Raw genomic sequence first — 18,293 nt, 5'->3', positions numbered from 1 at the left:
TATAGCTGATTCACTTTGTTATAAAGTGGAAGCTAACACACCATTGTAAAGCAATTATACTCCAAAAAAGATGTTAAAAAAAAAAAAAGGCCATACCATTCTTATTCCTAATCCTTGGATGTGATCTGTTTTTTTTTTTTCTTCTGGAAGCTTTAAGACTTGCTCTCTCCTTGGTGTTTTGTGATTTTAAAATAATGTGCTTTTATATATGTTGTCCCCCCCCCCACCATTCAGCAAGCTAGATGTTAGTTCTTTGATAACTTCCTTTTCTTTATTGTCTTGGTTCATTCTTGCTTGGGCATCTATTATATATAACCACCTTGAGCTGGTTAATATTCACCCAAGCATAAACCTCTACACTTCTTTTCTCTCCCTTTTCTCCGTCTCATTGTCTTCTAGGTATACACTGAAAAGGAACTCCTCAAATTTATCCTCCACCACTCTATTAAATTTAATTTTTTTCTGCTATCACATTTAAAAGACACATCTCTAAAAACTCTTCTGTAAATTTCTTTATTTTTTCACATTTGTTAGCATGATCTTTTTATTTCATTGATACAATGCCTTCTATCTCTGATGACTCTCTCTCTCTCTCTCTCTCTCTCTCTCTCTATATATATATATATATATATATATATATGTATGTAGTTTTCTTCTCCCTCATCCTTTGTCTTTGTTTCTTTTAAGTTCCTTTCTCTGCATGTTTTGTTCTTTTTCACATTAGGGGTTTTTCTGAACGTGATTCATGTCTGTTTACTTATATTTAAGAGTAAAAAGAGCACACATACACAAACTTTAAAAGTTACCTTTTTTTGTAAAAATGCTTAAGATTTACTCTCTTAGCAAATTTCAAGTATACAATACAGTATTATTAGCTATAGTCACCATGCTGTACATTAGATCCTTAAATCTTACTTATTGTTAAATATTTGTTGAATTAAAAAAAGTAGATAGAAGAATTTTCTTCCAAGCATGCAAAAACAAGAGAATGATTGGCTGTCTGTGCATGTGTGTGTACATGCACATATGAGAGTGCATACATGTATGTGTATGTATACGTGTGTGTGTGTGTGTGTGTGTGTGTGTGTGTGTGTGTGTGTGTGTGTGTGTTTGGGTAATAAAAGCCAAACCTAAAGTTTGAGAAGAATATTATTCAGCTGAATTGCCAAAACCAGAGATTGATGTTAATCTGCACTCTCGAGTCCCTTGGTTATTCTAATTTCCTCTAATGCTGAATCCCACTGAATTTCCAAGCCAGTCGTGACCATGGCATGAAGTAACTAGCTCACTCCTCAGAGGAGTCTAGAATTTGTCTTGCTGCCATAGAACCAGCAACACACATACTAACTGTGCTGACATTTCCTACTCCCTTCCTATCTCGCCTCTCTAGCTGAACTGTCTTGGTTTGCACAACTGAGTGTCTGCCTCTATTTCCATGCCATACATTTCATCCTCCTGAGAGTGAAATTCTGTAAACCTTAACTAGGTTGGCAAAGTTAAGGTTTTTTAGCATTCCTTTGCTTCGTCTATTAAAATACCAACTGCACAATATGAATTATGGAGCATTGCTCTGAACTGTGTTTATTGATAACAGTAATCTGTGTGTTGTATACTGGAGTCTCTACTGAGAACATTACTCCACATGAATTGATTATAAGAAAAGGGGCAGGAAAATGTTCTGAATTATGGCCATTCCTCCCATGTGTCCACTGCCCTCTGATCTCTGGAGTGGGATCTCCTGACCTCCCTAAAGTTCCTCTTTACGCATTACCTTAACACCAGCTCCATGTATCCACATAACAGCAACCTAAAACCTGTGACAGGAAACAGTGAACACCCACAGGTGTTTCTGGACCTCACTCCAGATCCTCTTTGCTTTTTCCTGACTTACTCCTACTTTGGTGAAGTTATTCAGATGGTTTCATATCCAGACTTCAACTATCCCTTCCATCACTCTAGTTTGTATGAAAGTAATTGGCTTTCTTCTCTTTAGAAGACCTCGGATTATCTACGAACATTAGTTGTTTTAGGACCCATTTGCAGTCATGATCTCACTCTACTTGCAGATCAGCTGGTGAGTAACCACTATAAGGTCTGCTGGCTGGTGGCATTTATTCGACATCTCAGGGCGTATGGTACTCCGGAAGGTATCCACTGTCCTTCACAGAAGTAACACCGTAGACCGGAAGGTTTATCAGGCCCCTCTTATTCCAGGGGTTCAGTGTTCTTCCAGAATTTGCAAGGTTTCGAAGCTGTCATGATATAAGCCCACTAGCCACTTGTGTTTACCTTTGACTAATGCAGAAAGCATGATGAGTAAGCATGAGGTTAATCAGTGAAGTTAAGTAGCTAATCATAGTCAAGAGGGCCACTAATATCACATTCCTTTCTACATAATCTGAGAAAGGATTCACATATTTGTAATGACCTTCTACTTCTGTCAAGCTCCAGGTGTGTCAGTCATTAACTGGGTGAATGTTTTAGGTGCTATTTAAACCAACAGCTATTTTATAGAAAACTCACCCCCTTCCAGGAGTTTCAGTCAAAAAGAGTAGAGATAGAGGGTTCTTCCAAGATCTCTTCTTGCCACTGCTACTCTGAGAACAGGAAGTAAGGGATAAGTGGCCAGATGGCTTACCTTACTTCTTGTATATTTGAGAGTCATTCAAGGGAATATAGTTTTCTAATGACCCTCATGTAAGTCTGCTGGATAACAGAGTCCTAATGTTGGAACTCTTTTCATCTACTGACATTTATAATAAAAAAATTTTAAGTGTAACTTTGCCATAATTTTTCATTTTGATTAAGATATTTACAGGAAATAAACCGTTTATTTTCTCTGACTAATGAAACTGAAAGCTAAGAACGTTGGTGGGAGGAGTCTCAATACTGTTTCCTAACTTCTCTCTCTCCCCGGGGAAAGCACCGTATGAGGAAGCCAGCACTAAGTCAAGTTTTTGTATAGCCAGTGCCCTTTTTCCTTGTTGTCTTTCAAAATACTTCTTTTTCCTCTGCCCTTCAGGAGATTATAAAATTCTGAAGTTCAGTCTCTGAGAGCTTTACTCATTTATCGTCCTACTTAAGCAAAATAAGCAGTGATTCTTGCATATCTGAAGAAAACCTCAACATCTAGACTACTGTGGAGGACATTTTCACTGAGGTAAGACTGGTAGGGATTTCTTTAGAGAGCTGTGGGTACCTGGTTGGTAGCCTCAAGGTGAGAAGGGGAGCTTTAGTCATGAAGAATTTGGGGGGAAATGTTTTATATCAACTATACTCAGAAAAGTGAATACAGCAGTAGCTTGATTCTAATCCTTTACTGCCTAGGCAAATAATAGACATTTTATTCCACTACAACTGAAGCCTGAACAAAGGGAGATGCATTTTGACTATAGAAGATATTATAATCTATTCCCCAGGCAACTAGCGGCATGAGCTATATTTAGAGCAAAGGTTTGGTTTCCTTCCCTGGAAGATGCACAGGAAACTTGGTGGCTGTGGTGGGGGCCTCGGTGAAAGTCAAGATAGGGGCATGATAAAAGTATCATAAAATAATATTGAGTAAAAAAATACATCTGGATATAAAAGTGTATTGTATGGCATTGTCCTAATTTTAGAAAACACACACACACAGAGAAGAGCAGACAAGTTTCAATTCCGCAAGTACAGTTATATAAAACATGGCTTCTTTACCTCTCTTAAGACAGTTTACTTTTTCTTTTAGACTCCATTTTACACCAGCTGCCAGTGTTGTTATTTCAGTTTCTTTTAGGATTCCTTTCTGCCTTCCTGAAAATTAATACTTTTTTTTTTCTGGTGGCAAGGCATAGGAGAGAGGCAATTACAAATAGATTTCTATTGTCTACTTTTAGAATTGTTTAAAGACTTTCTGTATGGCCTGATACAGTAATATTTTATATGTGCTTGACTAGAATATAAGATTTTTAATATTCATTTCAGAATCTTATGTATGTTAGATAAATGCTGTTAATTACACTTATTATATTTACTTTTAATAGGCAAATACACAATTAAAACTGTTGTATTTCCCTAGGAGGTGGACGTTTTATCATTGTGTTGTGCTCTGATGATACTTTTTATCTTCAGATCTATTTAAAACCACAGTAATATAGATAAACTGGTTTTCTTTTACTTACTCTTTGCATGATAAATATTTTACTTTTCCACCTTTAAGTGATCTTTTGTTAACAATACATTGGCAGATTTCTTAAATCCAAGTTGACCAATTTGTCACTTAAGCTTAACCGGTTAGAACCTTTATGCTGATAATTAACATATATTGTCTTGTATCTGCTTTCTTCTTTTCAATTTATGATACTTCTATATTCTCCTTTTTTGATTTGTTTTTTACTTATACCCCCATCTGACTTACCATTTAAGACAAATACATTAGTGAACTGTCATATTCTTTGTCCTCCCTCTCTCCCTCCACCATGTTGATATACTTCCTGCTTCTCTTCTCTTCAGTCAGGGCTTTATTTATTTTTAAGGCATAGACACACCTAATCAAGTTAAGTTTTCACCCTTACTTACCTTTCAGCTTACAGTTTTTCTTGACTTTATATATTAATTTTTACTGACTATTATTTCCAATAAATGTTTCCATGTGGGTCTTTGTCTGCCAAAACTACCAATGCCTTGAATGCAATAGTGTTTGAGGCCCTCATATTTAAGTATCATTTAGACTAGATTAAAAATTCTACTCTAAAAATTATTTTCCCCTCAAGATAGATGGGGAGTACCTCTTCTCTTACCCCTGGGACTAGATATGTTTTGAAATTCACAATCTAGAAACTTCAGAGAGGCTATTTAATGAATCTAAATGATTATCTGGGGAAAGGGAGCTAAGGTCTGCATTTTATATTTTTTTCTTCCAGTTTTATTGAGACATAATTGACATATGGCGCTGTATGAATTTAAGGTGTGCAGCATAGTGTTTGATTTATATCCATTATGAAACGATAAGCATAATAAGTTTAGGCAACATCCATCATCTCATATAGATACAAAATTAAAGAAGTACAAAAAAATTTTCTTTTTCTTATGAAGAGAACTCTTAGGATATACTCTCATAATAACTTTCATATATAACATACAGCAGTGGTAATTATATTTATCATGTTGTACATTACATCCCTAGTACCTATTTATGTTATAAAAGGAAGTTCTCACCTTTTTCCTGACTTCATCCAATTCCCTTTCTCCTCACAGTTTACCACAAATCTAATTTCTTTTCTATGAGTTTGTTGTTTGTTTGTTTGTTTGTTTTTGCAGTATAACTGACCTACAACATTGTGGTAGTTCCTGTTATGCAACATAGTGATTATTTCTTTCTTTTTTTTTTTTTACATCTTTATTGGAGTATAATTGCTTTACAATGGTGTGTTAGTTTCTGCTGTATAACAAAGTGAATCAGCTATACATATACATATATCCCCATATATCCTCCCTCTTGCGTCTCCCTCCCTCCCACCCTCCCTATCCCACCCCTCTAGGTGGTCACAAAGCACTGAGCTGATCTCCCTGTGCTGTGTGGCTGCTTCCCACTAGCTATCTATTTTACATTTGGTAGTGTATATATGTCCTTGCCACTCTCTCAGTTCGTCCCAGTTTACCCTTCCCCCTCCCCGTGTCCTCAAGTCCATTCTCTACGTCTGCATCTTTATTCGTGTCCTGCCCCTAGGTTCATCAGAACCATTTTTTTTTAGATTCCATATATATGTGTTAGCATACAGTATTTATTTTTCTCTTTCTGACTTACTTCACTCTGTATGACAGTCTCTAGGTCCATCCACATCACAACAAATAACTCAATTTCATTTCTTTTTATGGCTGAGTAATATTCCATTGTATATATGTGCCACATCTTCTTTATCCATTCATCTCTCGATGGACACTTAGGTTGCTTCCATGTCCTGGCTATTGTAAATAGAGCTGCAATGAACATTGTGGTACCTGACTCTTTTTGAATTATGTTTTTCTCAGGGTATATGCCCAGTAGTGGGATTGCTGGGTCATATGGTAGTTCTGTTTTTAGTTTTTTAAGGAACTCCACACTGGGCTCCATAGTGGCTGTATCAACTTACATTCCCACCAACAGTGCAAGAGGGTTCCCTTTTCCCCACACCCTCTCCAGCATTTATTATTTGTAGATTTTTTTAACGTCTTTATTGGAGTATAATTGCTTTACAATGGTGTGTTCGTTTCTGCTTTATAACAAAGTGAATCAGTTATGCATATACATATGTTCCCATATCTCTTCCCTCTTACATCTCCCTCCCTCCCACCCTCCCTATCCCACCCCTCTATGTGGTCACAAACCAGTGAGCTGATCACCCTGTGCTATGAGGCTGCTTCCCACTAGCTATCTATTTTACGTTTGGTAGTGTATATATGTCCATGCCAGTCTCTCACTTTGTCACAGCTTACCCTTCCCCCTCCCCATATCCTCAAGTCCATTCTCTAGTAGGTCTGTGTCTTATTCCCGTTTTACCCCTAGGTTCTTCATGACCTTTCTTTTTTTATTATTTGTAGATTTTTGATGATGGCCATTCATTTCTCTAATGATTAATGATGTTGAGCATTCTTTCATGTGTTTGTTGGCAATCTGTATATCTTCTTTGGAGAAAAGTCTATTTAGGTCTTCTGCCCATTTTTGGATTAGGTTGTTTGTTTTTTTGATATTGAGCTGCATGCTTGTAACTTTTGGAGATTAATCCTTTGTCAGTTGCTTCATTTGCAAATATCTTCTCCCATTCTGAGGGTTGTCTTTTCTTCTTGTTTATGGTTTCCTTTGCTGTGCAAAATTTTAAGTTTCATTAGGTCCCATTTGTTTATTTTTGTTTTTATATCCATTTCTCTAGGAGGTGGGTCAAAAGGATCTTGCTGTGATCTATGTCATAGAGTGTTCTGCCTATGTTTTCCTCTAAGAGTTTTATAGTGTCTGGCCTTACATTTAGGTCTTTAATCCATTTTGAGTTTATTTTTGTGTATGGTGTTAGGGAGTGTTCTAATTTCATTCTTTTACATGTAGCTGTCCACTTTTCCCACCACTACTTATTGAGGAAACTCTCTTTTCTCCATTGTATATTCTTGCACCTTTATCAAAAATAAGGTGACCATATGTGTATGGGTTTATCTCTGGGCTTTCTATCTAGTTCCAGTTACCTATATTTCTGTTTTAATTCCAGTACCATAGTGTCTTTTTTTTTTTTTTTTTTTTGCGGTACGCGGGCCTCTCACTGTTGTGGCCTCTCCCGTTGTGGAGCACAGGCTCTGGACGCGCAGGCTCAGCGGCCATGGCTCACGGGCCCAGCCGCTCCGCGACATGTGGGATCTTCCCGTACTGGGGCACGAGCCCATGTCCCCTGCATCGGCAGGCGGGCTGTCAACCACTGCACCACCAGGGAAGCCCATAGTGTCTTGATTACTGTAGCTTTGTAGTATAGTCTGAAATCAGGGATCATGGTACCTCCAGCTTTGTTCTTCTTTCTCAAAATTGTTTTGGCTGTTTGAAGTCTTTTGTGTTTCCATACAAATTTTAGATTTTTTTGTTCTAGTTCTGTGAAAACTGCCATTGGTAGTTTGATAGGGATTGCATTGTATCTGTAGAGTGCTTTGGGTAGTTTAGTCATTTTAATAATATTAATTCGTTCAATCCATGAACATTATATCTTTCCATTTTTTTGTGTTGTCTTCAATTTCTTTCATCAGTGTCTTATAGTTTTCCAAATACAGTTCTTCTACCTCCTTAGTAGATTTATTCTTAAACATTTTATTCTTTTTGATGTGATTGTAAATGGGATTTTTTTCTTAATTTCTGTTTTTGATAGTTCATTGTTAGTGTATAGAAATGCAACAGATTTCTATATATTAACTTCATATCCTGCAACTTAAGTGAATTCATTGGTGAGTTTCAGTAGGTTTTTTGTGGTGTCTTTAGGATTTTCTATGTATAATGTAATTTCATCTGCAAACAGTAACAGTTTTAATTTTTCCTTTACAATTTGGATTCCTTTTATTTTTCTTTGTTTCTAGTTTGGTTGCTGTGACTAGGACTTCTAATACTATGTTAAATAAAAGTGGTGAGAGTGGCCACTCTTATTCAACATAGTTTTGGAAGTTTTAGCCACAGCAATCAGAGAAGAAAAGGAAATAAAAGGAATCCAAATAGGAAAAGAAGAAGTAAAGCTGTCACTGTTTGCAGATGACATGATCCTATACATAGAGAACCCTAAAGATGCTACCAGAAAACTACTAGAGCTAATCAATGAATTTGATAAAGTGGCAGGATACAAAATTAATGCACAGAAATCTCTGGCATTCCTATATACTAATGATGAAAAATCTGAAAGTGAAATCAAGAAAACACTCCCATTTACCATTGCAACAAAAAGAATAAAATATCTAGGAATAAACCTACCTAAGGAGACAAAAGACCTGTATGCAGAAAATTATAAGACACTGATGAAAGAAATTAAAGATGATACAAATAGATAGAGAGATATACCATGTTCTTGGATTGGAAGAATCAACATTGTGAAAATGACTCTACTACCCAAAGCAATCTATAGATTCAATGCAATCCCTATCAAACCACCACTGGCATTTTTCACAGAACTAGAACAAAAAATTTTGCAATTTGTATGGAAACACAAAAGACCCCGAATAGCCAAAGCAATCTTGAGAACGAAAGAAGGAACTGGAGGAATCAGGCTCCCTGACTTCAGACTATACTACAAAGCTACAGTTATCAAGACGGTATGGTACTGGCACAAAAACAGAAAGATAGATCAATGGAACAGGATAGAAAGCCCAGAGATAAACCCATGCACATATGGACACCTTATCTTTGATAAAGGTGGCAGGAATGTACAGTGCAGAAAGGACAGCCTCTTCAATAAGTGGTGCTGGGATACTGGACAGGTACATGTAAAAGTATGAGATTAGATCACTCCCTAACACCATACACAAAAATAAGCTCAAAATGGATTAAAGACCTAAATGTAAGGCCAGAAACTATCAAACTCTTAGAGGAAAACATAGGCAGAACACTCTATGACATAAATCACAGCAAGATCCTTTCTGACCCACCTCCTAGAGTAATGGAAATAAAAACAAAAATAAACAAATGGGACCTAATGAAACTTCAAAGCTTTTGCACAGCAAAGGAAACCATAAACAAGACCAAAAGACAACCCTCAGAATGGGAGAAAATATTTGCAACTGAAGCAACTGACAAAGGATTAATCTCCAAAATTTATAAGCAGCTCATGCAGCTCAATAACAAGAAAACAAACAACCCAATCCAAAAATGGGCAGAAGACCTAAATAGACTTTTCTCCAAAGAAGATATACAGACTGCCAACAAACACATGAAAGAATGCTCAACATCATTAATCATTAGAGAAATGCAAATCAAAACTACAATGAGATATCATCTCACACCAGTCAGAATGGCCATCATCAAAAAATCTAGAAACAATAAATGCTGGAGAGGGTGTGGAGAAAAGGGAACACTCTTGCACTGCTGGTGGGAATGTGAATTGGTTCAGCCACTATGGAGAACAGTATGGAGGTTCCTTAAAAAACTACAAACAGAACTACCATATGACCCAGCAATCCCACTACTGGGCATATACCCTGAGAAAACCAAAATTCAAAAAGAGTCATGTACCAAAATGTTCATTGCAGCTCTATTTACAATAGCCCGGAGATGGAAACAACCTAAGTGCCCATCATCGGATGAATGGATAAAGAAGATGTGGCACATATATACAATGGAATATTACTCAGCCATAAAAAGAAACGAAATTGAGCTATTTGTAATGAGGTGGATAGACCTAGAGTCTGTCATACAGAGTGAAGTAAGTCAGAAAGAAAAAGACAAATACCGTATGCTAACACATATATATGGAATTTAAGAAAAAAATGTCATGAAGAACCTAGGGGTAAAGCAGGAATAAAGACGCAAACCTCCTAGAGAACGGACTTGAGGTTATGGGGTGGGGGAAGGGTGAGCTGTGACAGGACGAGAGAGAGTCATGGGCATATACACACTAACAAACATAGTAAGGTAGATAGCTAGTGGGAAGCAGCCGCATGGCACAGGGATATTGGCTCGGTGCTTTGCGACAGCCTGGAGGGGTGGGATAGGGAGGGTGGGAGGGAGGGAGATGCAAAAGGGAAGACATATGGGAACATATGTTTATGTATGACTGATTCACTTTGTTATAAAGCAGAAACTAACACACCATTGTAAAGCAATTATACCCCAATAAAGATGTAAAAAAAAAAAAAAAGTGGTGAGAGTGGGCATCCTTGTCTTGTTCATGTATATATGATTATTTTAACTTGCTGACCTCTTAAGTTTAAACACATTTTAACAACACTGCATTTCCTCCCCCCTTTCCACATTTATAATTTTGACATCATATTCACATCTTTTTGTTTCCCTTAACAACTTATTGCAGATGTAGATGATTTTACAACTTTTGTCTTTTAACCTTCCTACTAGCTTTATACATGGCTAATATATGACCTTTACTGTATATTTGCATTTACGAATGAGATTTTTTTCCTTTTATGTTTCATGTTTCTTTTCTTTTTACTTGGAAAAGTCCCTTTAACATTTCTTTTAAAGCCAGTTTGCTGGTGCTGAACTCCTTTAGCTTTTGCTTGCCTGTAAAACTTTTAATCTCTCCATAAAATCTGAATGAAAGACTTGCTGGCAAGAGTATTCTTGGTTGTAGATTATTCTTTTTCATCACTTTAAACATATCATGCCACTCCCTTCTGGTCTGCAGAGTTTCTGCCGAAAAGTCAGCTGATAGCCTTATGGGAATTCCCTTGTATGAAACCTGTTGTTTTCCCTTGCTGATTTTAATATTTTCTCCTTATCTTTAATTTTTGCCATCTTAATTACAGTGTGTCTTGGTGTGGTCCTCTTTGGGTTGATCCTGTTTGGGACTCTCTAGGCTTCCTGTCTGTTTCCTTACACAGGTTAAGGAAGTTTTCAGCTATTAATGTCTTCAAATATGTTCTCTGCCCCTTTTTCTCTCTCTTCTCCTTCTGGGACCCTCCTATGATACGATGAATGATAACATGTTTGATGTTGTCCCAGAGTTCTCTTAAACTGTCCTCATTTCTTTCTTTCTTTTTTTTAATTTTTGTTCAGCTTCAGTGATTTCCATTATTCTGTCTTCCAGCTCACTGATCTGTTTTACTGTATCATTAGCTCTACTGTTGATTCTTTCTGGTTTATTTTTCATTTCAGTTATTTTATTCTTCATCTCTGTTTGATTCTTCTTTATATTTTCTAATTTTTTGTTAAAAACGTCTAACTTTCCATTCTGTTCATCCAATCTTCTCCCGAGTTCTTTGAGCATCTTTATGGTCACCTCTGTGAACTATTTATTGGGTAGGTTGCCTATGTCCACTTCACTTAGTTGTTCTTCTGAGGTTTTATTTTGTTCCTTCATTTGGAACATATTCCTCTATAGCTTCATTTTACCTAATTTCTTCTTTTATTTCTGTGTATTTGGTACGTTGGTTATGTTTCCTGACCTTGGAGAAGTAGTCTTTTGTAGAAGATGTCCTATTTGTCCCAGCAGTGCACTCCCTTCTGGTCACCAGAGCTATATGCTCTAGGGCTGCAGTCCCCAACTTTTTGGCACCAGAGACCAGTTTCATGGAAGACAATTATTCCACAGACTGAGGTGGGGGGAATGGTTTTGGGATGATTCAAGCGCATTACATTTATTATGCTCTTTATTTCTATTATTATTACAATGTGATATATAATGAAATAATTATACAACTCACCATAATGCAGAATCAGTGGGAGCCCTGAGCGGTTTTCCTGCGACTAGATGGTCCCATCTGGAGATGATGGGAGACAGTGACAGCTGAAGTGTGTTGCTCATGTCCAGTCTACTCTATAATCTTGTTTTGGTTGCTGACACTGCAGAAAACCCTGCTTCACAAAGATAGGATGTTGGAAATGGAAGCAGGCTTTCCAGTGCTTTTGTGGCAATTTAAGGATATTCCACCTTGACTTTAATCCAGACTGCATGGAGATTTGAAGTTGTCTCAAACATACTTTTAAGGCCACTGTCATTTGCAGTCTCAAGCAGTCGATCGTCTTCTAGCATGAACAAAATCGATTCACCTGGCTTACTCACAAATGAGTTGTAGATCCATTCCTTCCCAGTTTGGGGGTCTTTTGTGGTTGGGAAGTAATGCTCAAACTCTCTAGAAAGCTGAGATAGGTGATCATGCACCAGCTGGGAGAAAGAAGGCCCTGGCTCAGTCTCTCAAAATCTCTGCTAATGTTTGAAACATATCAAATATCCCAATGTTCACTCGTCACCCCCCTAATTCCAGTTTGGCTTTGAATGAAGTCACTTTATCTGCTGACTTGAACACAGTTGTAGCTCTCCCCTGAAGTGACAGATCGAGTTTGTTGAGCAGGTTGAAAACATCACACAAGTAAGCAAGTTTGAGACCCATTTTGTGTCACTGAAATTTGCCGCCAATGGTGACTGTTTTTCTAAAAGAAATCTCTGAGGCAGCTCTCATAACTCAAAAACTCTCACCAGTGATCTACTTTTAGAAAGCCATCTCACTTCTGTGTATAAGAGAAGATGTGTGTACTCTGTGCCCGTCTCCTCACAGAGCTACGTGAACAAATGTGAGTTAAGGGCATGTACTTTAATGTGGCTGATAATTTTAATCGCATCCTGCAAAACGTTGTTACGTTCAGGTGACATTTTTCGGCTAACCAGCATTTCTCTATGGATGACACAGTGCGTAGACTCACATTCAGAAGCGACCCAGTTGACCTGAGTAGTGAAACCAGAAAGCTGTCCAGTCATGGCAGCCGCTCCATCCACGCATATACCGACACAAAATGACCAATTCAGTTTTCCTGATATGTAATCATTCAAAGACTTGAATAGTTCTGCAGCTGTGGTGTTGGTTGGCAACAAAAGTGCACATAACATATCCTCATGCACATCCTCCTGAAAAATATATCACACAGAAACAAGCATTGTTGCTTTGTTGTCAACATCGGTAGACTCATCAACCTGGATTGTATACCACGGTGACTCGTTAATCCTCTCTAACAATTGTGCCTCAATATCCTCTGCTATTTCATCAATTCATCTAGTTATGGTGCAGCCGAAAGAGGAACAGGTGCCACCTTTGAACTGCAGCCTCTCCTAAAAGTTCACAACAAATGTCCTTAGCAGCAGGCAGGATAAACTGTTCACCAATAGTAAAGGGCTTCTTAGCTTTAGCAATGCAATTAGCCATTAAGAAGGATGCTCTCAGTGCAGACACATGTGATGAAGTGGTGGCCTTCGATAATTGCTTCTGTTCTTTGTGTTCACGTTTTTTTGTTTTGAAAAAATCCAAAGGCTTGTCTTTTCATGCAGGGTGCTTTGTCTCCATGTGGTGAAACAGTTTTGAAGGTTTCGTGGCTTCGTTGGATAGCTGGTCACCGCATATTATGCAAAGTGGGCTTGGAGAATGTGAATCACCTGTTGCAATGAACCCGTAATTTAAGTAGGACTCTTGGTATTTTCTTTTAAATGCAGCTTTCATTTTGTTGGCAGTCTTAAGAATCTTCTGCTGTCTCATCATTGGGTCTTTCCCCATTTTCAAAGAAGCTCTCCAGTGACTTTTGTTTTTTACTCATTTTGGCTAGGGTTAGCTTGCGGGCTTGCCAAAACTGTGACTGAGACAAGTGCGCAATGCGGGAAAGAGGCATGGACAGAAGTAGTAAATAAAATAATGGGCCAGCCATGTGCAGACTAAAATAAGTGTCGGATTCTGGCTTAAGCTCTGCCACCAGATGCAGCTGTACAATTGAAGTACATCAATTCACTTGCCACTATAAAGCCTACCACCAGATGCAGCTTGTCACTTGCCACTCACTGATAGGGTTTTGATATGAGTCTGCAAGCAATTGATTTATTATGGTCTCTGTGCAGTCAAACCTCTCTGCTAACGATAATCTATATTTGCAGCTACTCCCCAGTGCTAGCAACACTGCCTCAGCTCCACCTCAGATCATCAGGCATTAGATTCTCATAAGGAGTGCACAACCTAAATCCTTCACATGCGCAGTCACAGTAGGGTTCGCGCTCCTATGAGACTCTAGCGCGGTCGCTGATCTGACAGGAGGTGGAGCTCAGGCAGTAATGCGAGCAATGGGGAGCAGTTATAAATACAGATGAAGCTTTGCTTGCTTGCCCGCTGCTCATCTCCTGCTGTGAAGCCCTGTTCCTAATAGGCCATGGACTGGTACCTGTCTGTAGCCCAGGGTTCGGGGGCCCCTGCTCTAGGGGTTCACCCTATGAGGGCTATGCAAGTCTTCTTTTGTGGTCGGCTGACTATCGTGTATAGTCTGGTAGGTGTGGCTGACCCCAGTTGGTTGCCAGGCCCTGCCTTGTGCTAAGGACAATGGTTGGTGAGTCTGGGTCACAAGGTGACCGGCTGTGCAACCTTGGGGGTCCCAGGGACAGTGCTGGCCCATTGGTGGGCAGGCCAGCAGGCTACAGGTTCTGGCATGTCCCAAAACTGGTGCTGGCCACTAGTGAGTGGGGTTTGGTCATGGGGCAGCTGGCTGAGGGGTCCAGTGTGTCTCAGAACTGGTGTTGGCCTGTTGGTGGTTGGGTCTGGGGCCCAGTGGCCCCAGGGCTGGAGTCAGCTTGCTAAAGGACAGGACCAGGGACCAGGGCTTACTGGGACTAGTGCCGGCTCACTGGTGGGTCGGCCACTGGCTACAGGACCCTGGAGGTCCTGAAGCTGGTATAAGCCTGTTGGTCATTGGGGCCAAAGCCTAGGGCCACTGGCTAAGGGGTCCATGGTGTCCCAGAATTGGTTTCGACCTACTGGCAGGCAGGTCAATGGCCCAGGAGATTCTTGGGCTGTTTCAGGCCTGCTGGTGGATTGGCTGGTTTCTGATAAGGCAGTCTGCAGCACTGTGGTGGTCCTGGGCCAGTGTGGGCTCATCACTCTATGGGCCTGATCTCACTGAGGATGCTCCTGATCTCTCAAGAAGGAATAATTCACAACCCTGGGAATTTGAACATTCCAATTATAGAAGAGGTACACAAACACATGTTTCCTAACTAAAAGAATTCATGACTTGAAACAGAAAACTGGAATGCACACCATACACTGAGTGCCATCAAGGAGGTGCACAGGGCGGTGCTAAAGAGGCCCAGAGAGTGACACTCCCTCCCAAGTCAGGCCCCTGGCAGCTTTCAGAAGACAAAGCCTCAGTTGAGTCTTGAATGCTCTAAGGAGGTATTCAGAGGAAGAGAGATGGGAATGGCTTTCTAGGCCTTGGGAAGGGAATTAACAAAGTCATGAAATATGAAAAGGTAAGGTGTGGTGTGTATTTCTAGAGCAAAAATTACAATAAATAAATAATAAAAATTACAGAGGTAAAGAAAGGCAGATAATTCAAGGCATTTTAAGCCAGGCTATGGAGCAAGAACTTTTTCAAAGAGAAAATGGGAAACTGTTGAAGGATGTCAAGTGAGCTAGAACTGTGGCTTTATAGAGAGATATCTGGCTCTATGAAAAGAACTGATTAGAGAAATTAAACCTGGAAGGAGAAAAATCGAGCAGCCATCGAAATAATTCCAGCCAATAAATGTTGTGATCCTGTCTAAGAGAGAAGGGAGAAGTCCAACAAAGGGACACTGATATGGGCACATAGGACACAGAGAACATGGTCCACGCCCCAGGGAGAGATGATGCTAATAAGAACTGACTAGGGAAGTGCCAAGTGGATGGACTAGGGTTGGTACCCAGCGTGGAGCTGTAGTGCTATGGCAGAAGGATATTTGTATAAGGTGAGAGGTTGCAGCCCGTTTTGTTCATAGGCCACTTCAGACATGGTGGAAAGAGTCATGAACCAACAAGGCAGACATTCAAGAAGTAGGCTGCAGCTCCAATAAAGGATGGGAGGAGGAATCAGGGACTTTGACACTGCATAGTCCATACTTGACACACTGCAACCATTGCTTATTTCTGGACCTCCTTCCACCATACCCACCCTTAAACCAACTCAAGATCATCATTAAAATGGGAGAATTTCTTAGAAGTTTCTCATACAGCAGTTTTCAACCCATTTTCTGCAGTAACACATCTGGTAATAGTCTCTTTTTGTCACACACACCCATGGATAATACTTTGACATATGCCGTTAACTCACATAGATATAACCAGTCTTTTAAATTGTCTGTATAAAGGTGTAACACTGTATGTTATTTTTCTCTTGCAGGCACATCCCTAACTTGAGAGATGGGGAGTGAATTCAAAAGAATTGTTCTGCTGAAAGGATTTCAGCACATCAATGATTATCAGTTTAGCATGATTAAGAGTTTACTGGCCAGGGATTTAAGACTGACTAGTAAAATGCAAGATGACTATGACAGAATTAAGATTGCTGACTTGATGGAAGTAAAGTACCCTGGGGCTGCCTGTGTTGAAAAATTAATAGACTTGATCAAAGATATAGAAGAACTTAAAGACCTTGCTAAAACTCTTCGAAAGGAGAGGTTAAAAGGTACTTGGAAGAACCTCTTTCACACTCTCTCTGTACTGACCTCAACCTTAAATAGAACCCTGATTTGGTCAAAGTTTAGACCTCTGTTTCCCAACTTAGGACTCAGTAGCCATGACAATGGTAGTACTTCAGATGCCAACAAATTGACAACTTAGAGGATGCCTTTCCTACAAAGAGATCTGATATGTTTTAGAGGGTGTATTTTGGGGGTGTGGGCAAAGGAAATATTAGAAGGAGCTGATGAGAAAGGCTGAGGCTTCCATACATTAGAAAGGTTAGACAATGATGAAACAAAATTAGAACATGTAGATTCTTGAAATATTTAAATCAGTTGATATGCATGCTCTATTATCATATTTACTCTATCATTTTTATACTTTCTAGAAAAACTCTGAGGCAGTACTTAAATAAAAACCTACCTCTGAGAGATGTGAAGAACTTGCCTCTTATAAAACCACTGGATTAGGAAAACATATTTTAAAAAGTCAAAGTCTAGTATCACCACTTTGTCCCATCACAAATTAGATTATATTCATTTTCTCTGGTTTCAGTAATTCAAATAGATCTTCTGTAGAAATTGACCCACCACTAGCATCATGAAAACTTTAGATTCTTAAAAGGAAAATATAGAATAAGTGGATTGTAAAAGTGTTCAACTGAGCTAGATAGGAGTCCAGAGGACAGGAAGAATATGCTTGTGGTACAGGGGACAAGAAAGGAAACCACTGAGGAAGTCTGAGCCAGTACCTATACCTATGCTGCTACTGCTGGCCACCTATGGCCAAGCTAGGCTAATGCAGTAGAGGCAGATACAAGCTTACCCAGATCCACAAGCAGGAAGTGACAGGAAATAGTATTGAAGGTGCTTCAGGTATCTTAGACCATCTCCTCTGGATTTATCATGTTCTTTTTTACCACATCAGTTATTAGGAGAAGCAGAGCAAAAGAAGCAACTCCAGTGAAAAAAAGCAAGCTGAATAAACCCAGTCCTGACCAATCTACATCCACCACTGATAAAGCTTTGGGACCTGAATCAATCAAGGATACACCTGTGAAGGTAGGATGGCTAAGGTCCCACAAAAGGAGATTTTACTGTGGCTTTTCTACTTGTTACCTTCTTATGAACACTTAGTTCTTTATTCATTTCTCAACGTGCAAATAAATGAATCAGAGAAAAAGGGATCCAGGGCCAGAGTGAAAATTAATCTTAGAGCCAGTGAATTAATAGGTACTGATCACCCATTATGTTTCTGAACTACTGTGCACTTTAAATTGTGTAATATAATTCCCTATGGTGGAAATATGAAATCATTACCCCTCTTTTAGATGTATATTAAAATAGCAAGCAGATTAGGAAAACAGCTTGCCAAAGCCTACTCAAAGAGACTAAATTCAAACTTAGATCTTCTAAATCCAAGTCCACTGCTCCTCTCATCAACACAGAAGTGAGTACAGGAATGACATGTATAAAATTTTCCTTACTATTTGTATGAAGCCAACATACATGTGCACTGCTTACCTTCTGGGCATCTCTTCAGACGATGGACTATATGTAGTTCCCTGGAGTTCCCAAGGACATAAATTTTAGTATAATTAGAATCTAATAATAAAAATTTGATTTTCTCAGTAGTAAAGATGTGTTTCTTTTATTATTGAAAAGTATTAACCGGGGGAAAAAACCCTA

General features: G+C 39.0%; 1 protein-coding gene across 1 annotated transcript in view; it reads left to right on the top strand.

Annotated features, from left to right (window-relative positions):
* Positions 1 to 2,929: 2,929 nt before the first annotated feature.
* LOC132438261 (interferon-activable protein 203-like) overlaps positions 2,930 to 18,293 on the top strand; it is a 41,155-nt gene continuing 25,791 nt past the window's right edge. Inside the window, exons 1-3 of the mRNA XM_060032296.1 lie at positions 2,930 to 3,160; positions 16,325 to 16,609; positions 17,533 to 17,666. Coding sequence (XP_059888279.1) covers positions 16,345 to 16,609; positions 17,533 to 17,666 — 399 coding nt within the window. The 5' untranslated portion in view covers positions 2,930 to 3,160; positions 16,325 to 16,344. The remainder of the gene's footprint in view (positions 3,161 to 16,324; positions 16,610 to 17,532; positions 17,667 to 18,293) is intronic.

The sequence above is a fragment of the Delphinus delphis genome, chromosome 1 (genome assembly GCF_949987515.2).
Source record: "Delphinus delphis chromosome 1, mDelDel1.2, whole genome shotgun sequence".
NCBI classification, from domain to species: domain Eukaryota; kingdom Metazoa; phylum Chordata; class Mammalia; order Artiodactyla; family Delphinidae; genus Delphinus; species Delphinus delphis.
This window is presented reverse-complemented; position numbering and strand designations above follow the sequence as displayed.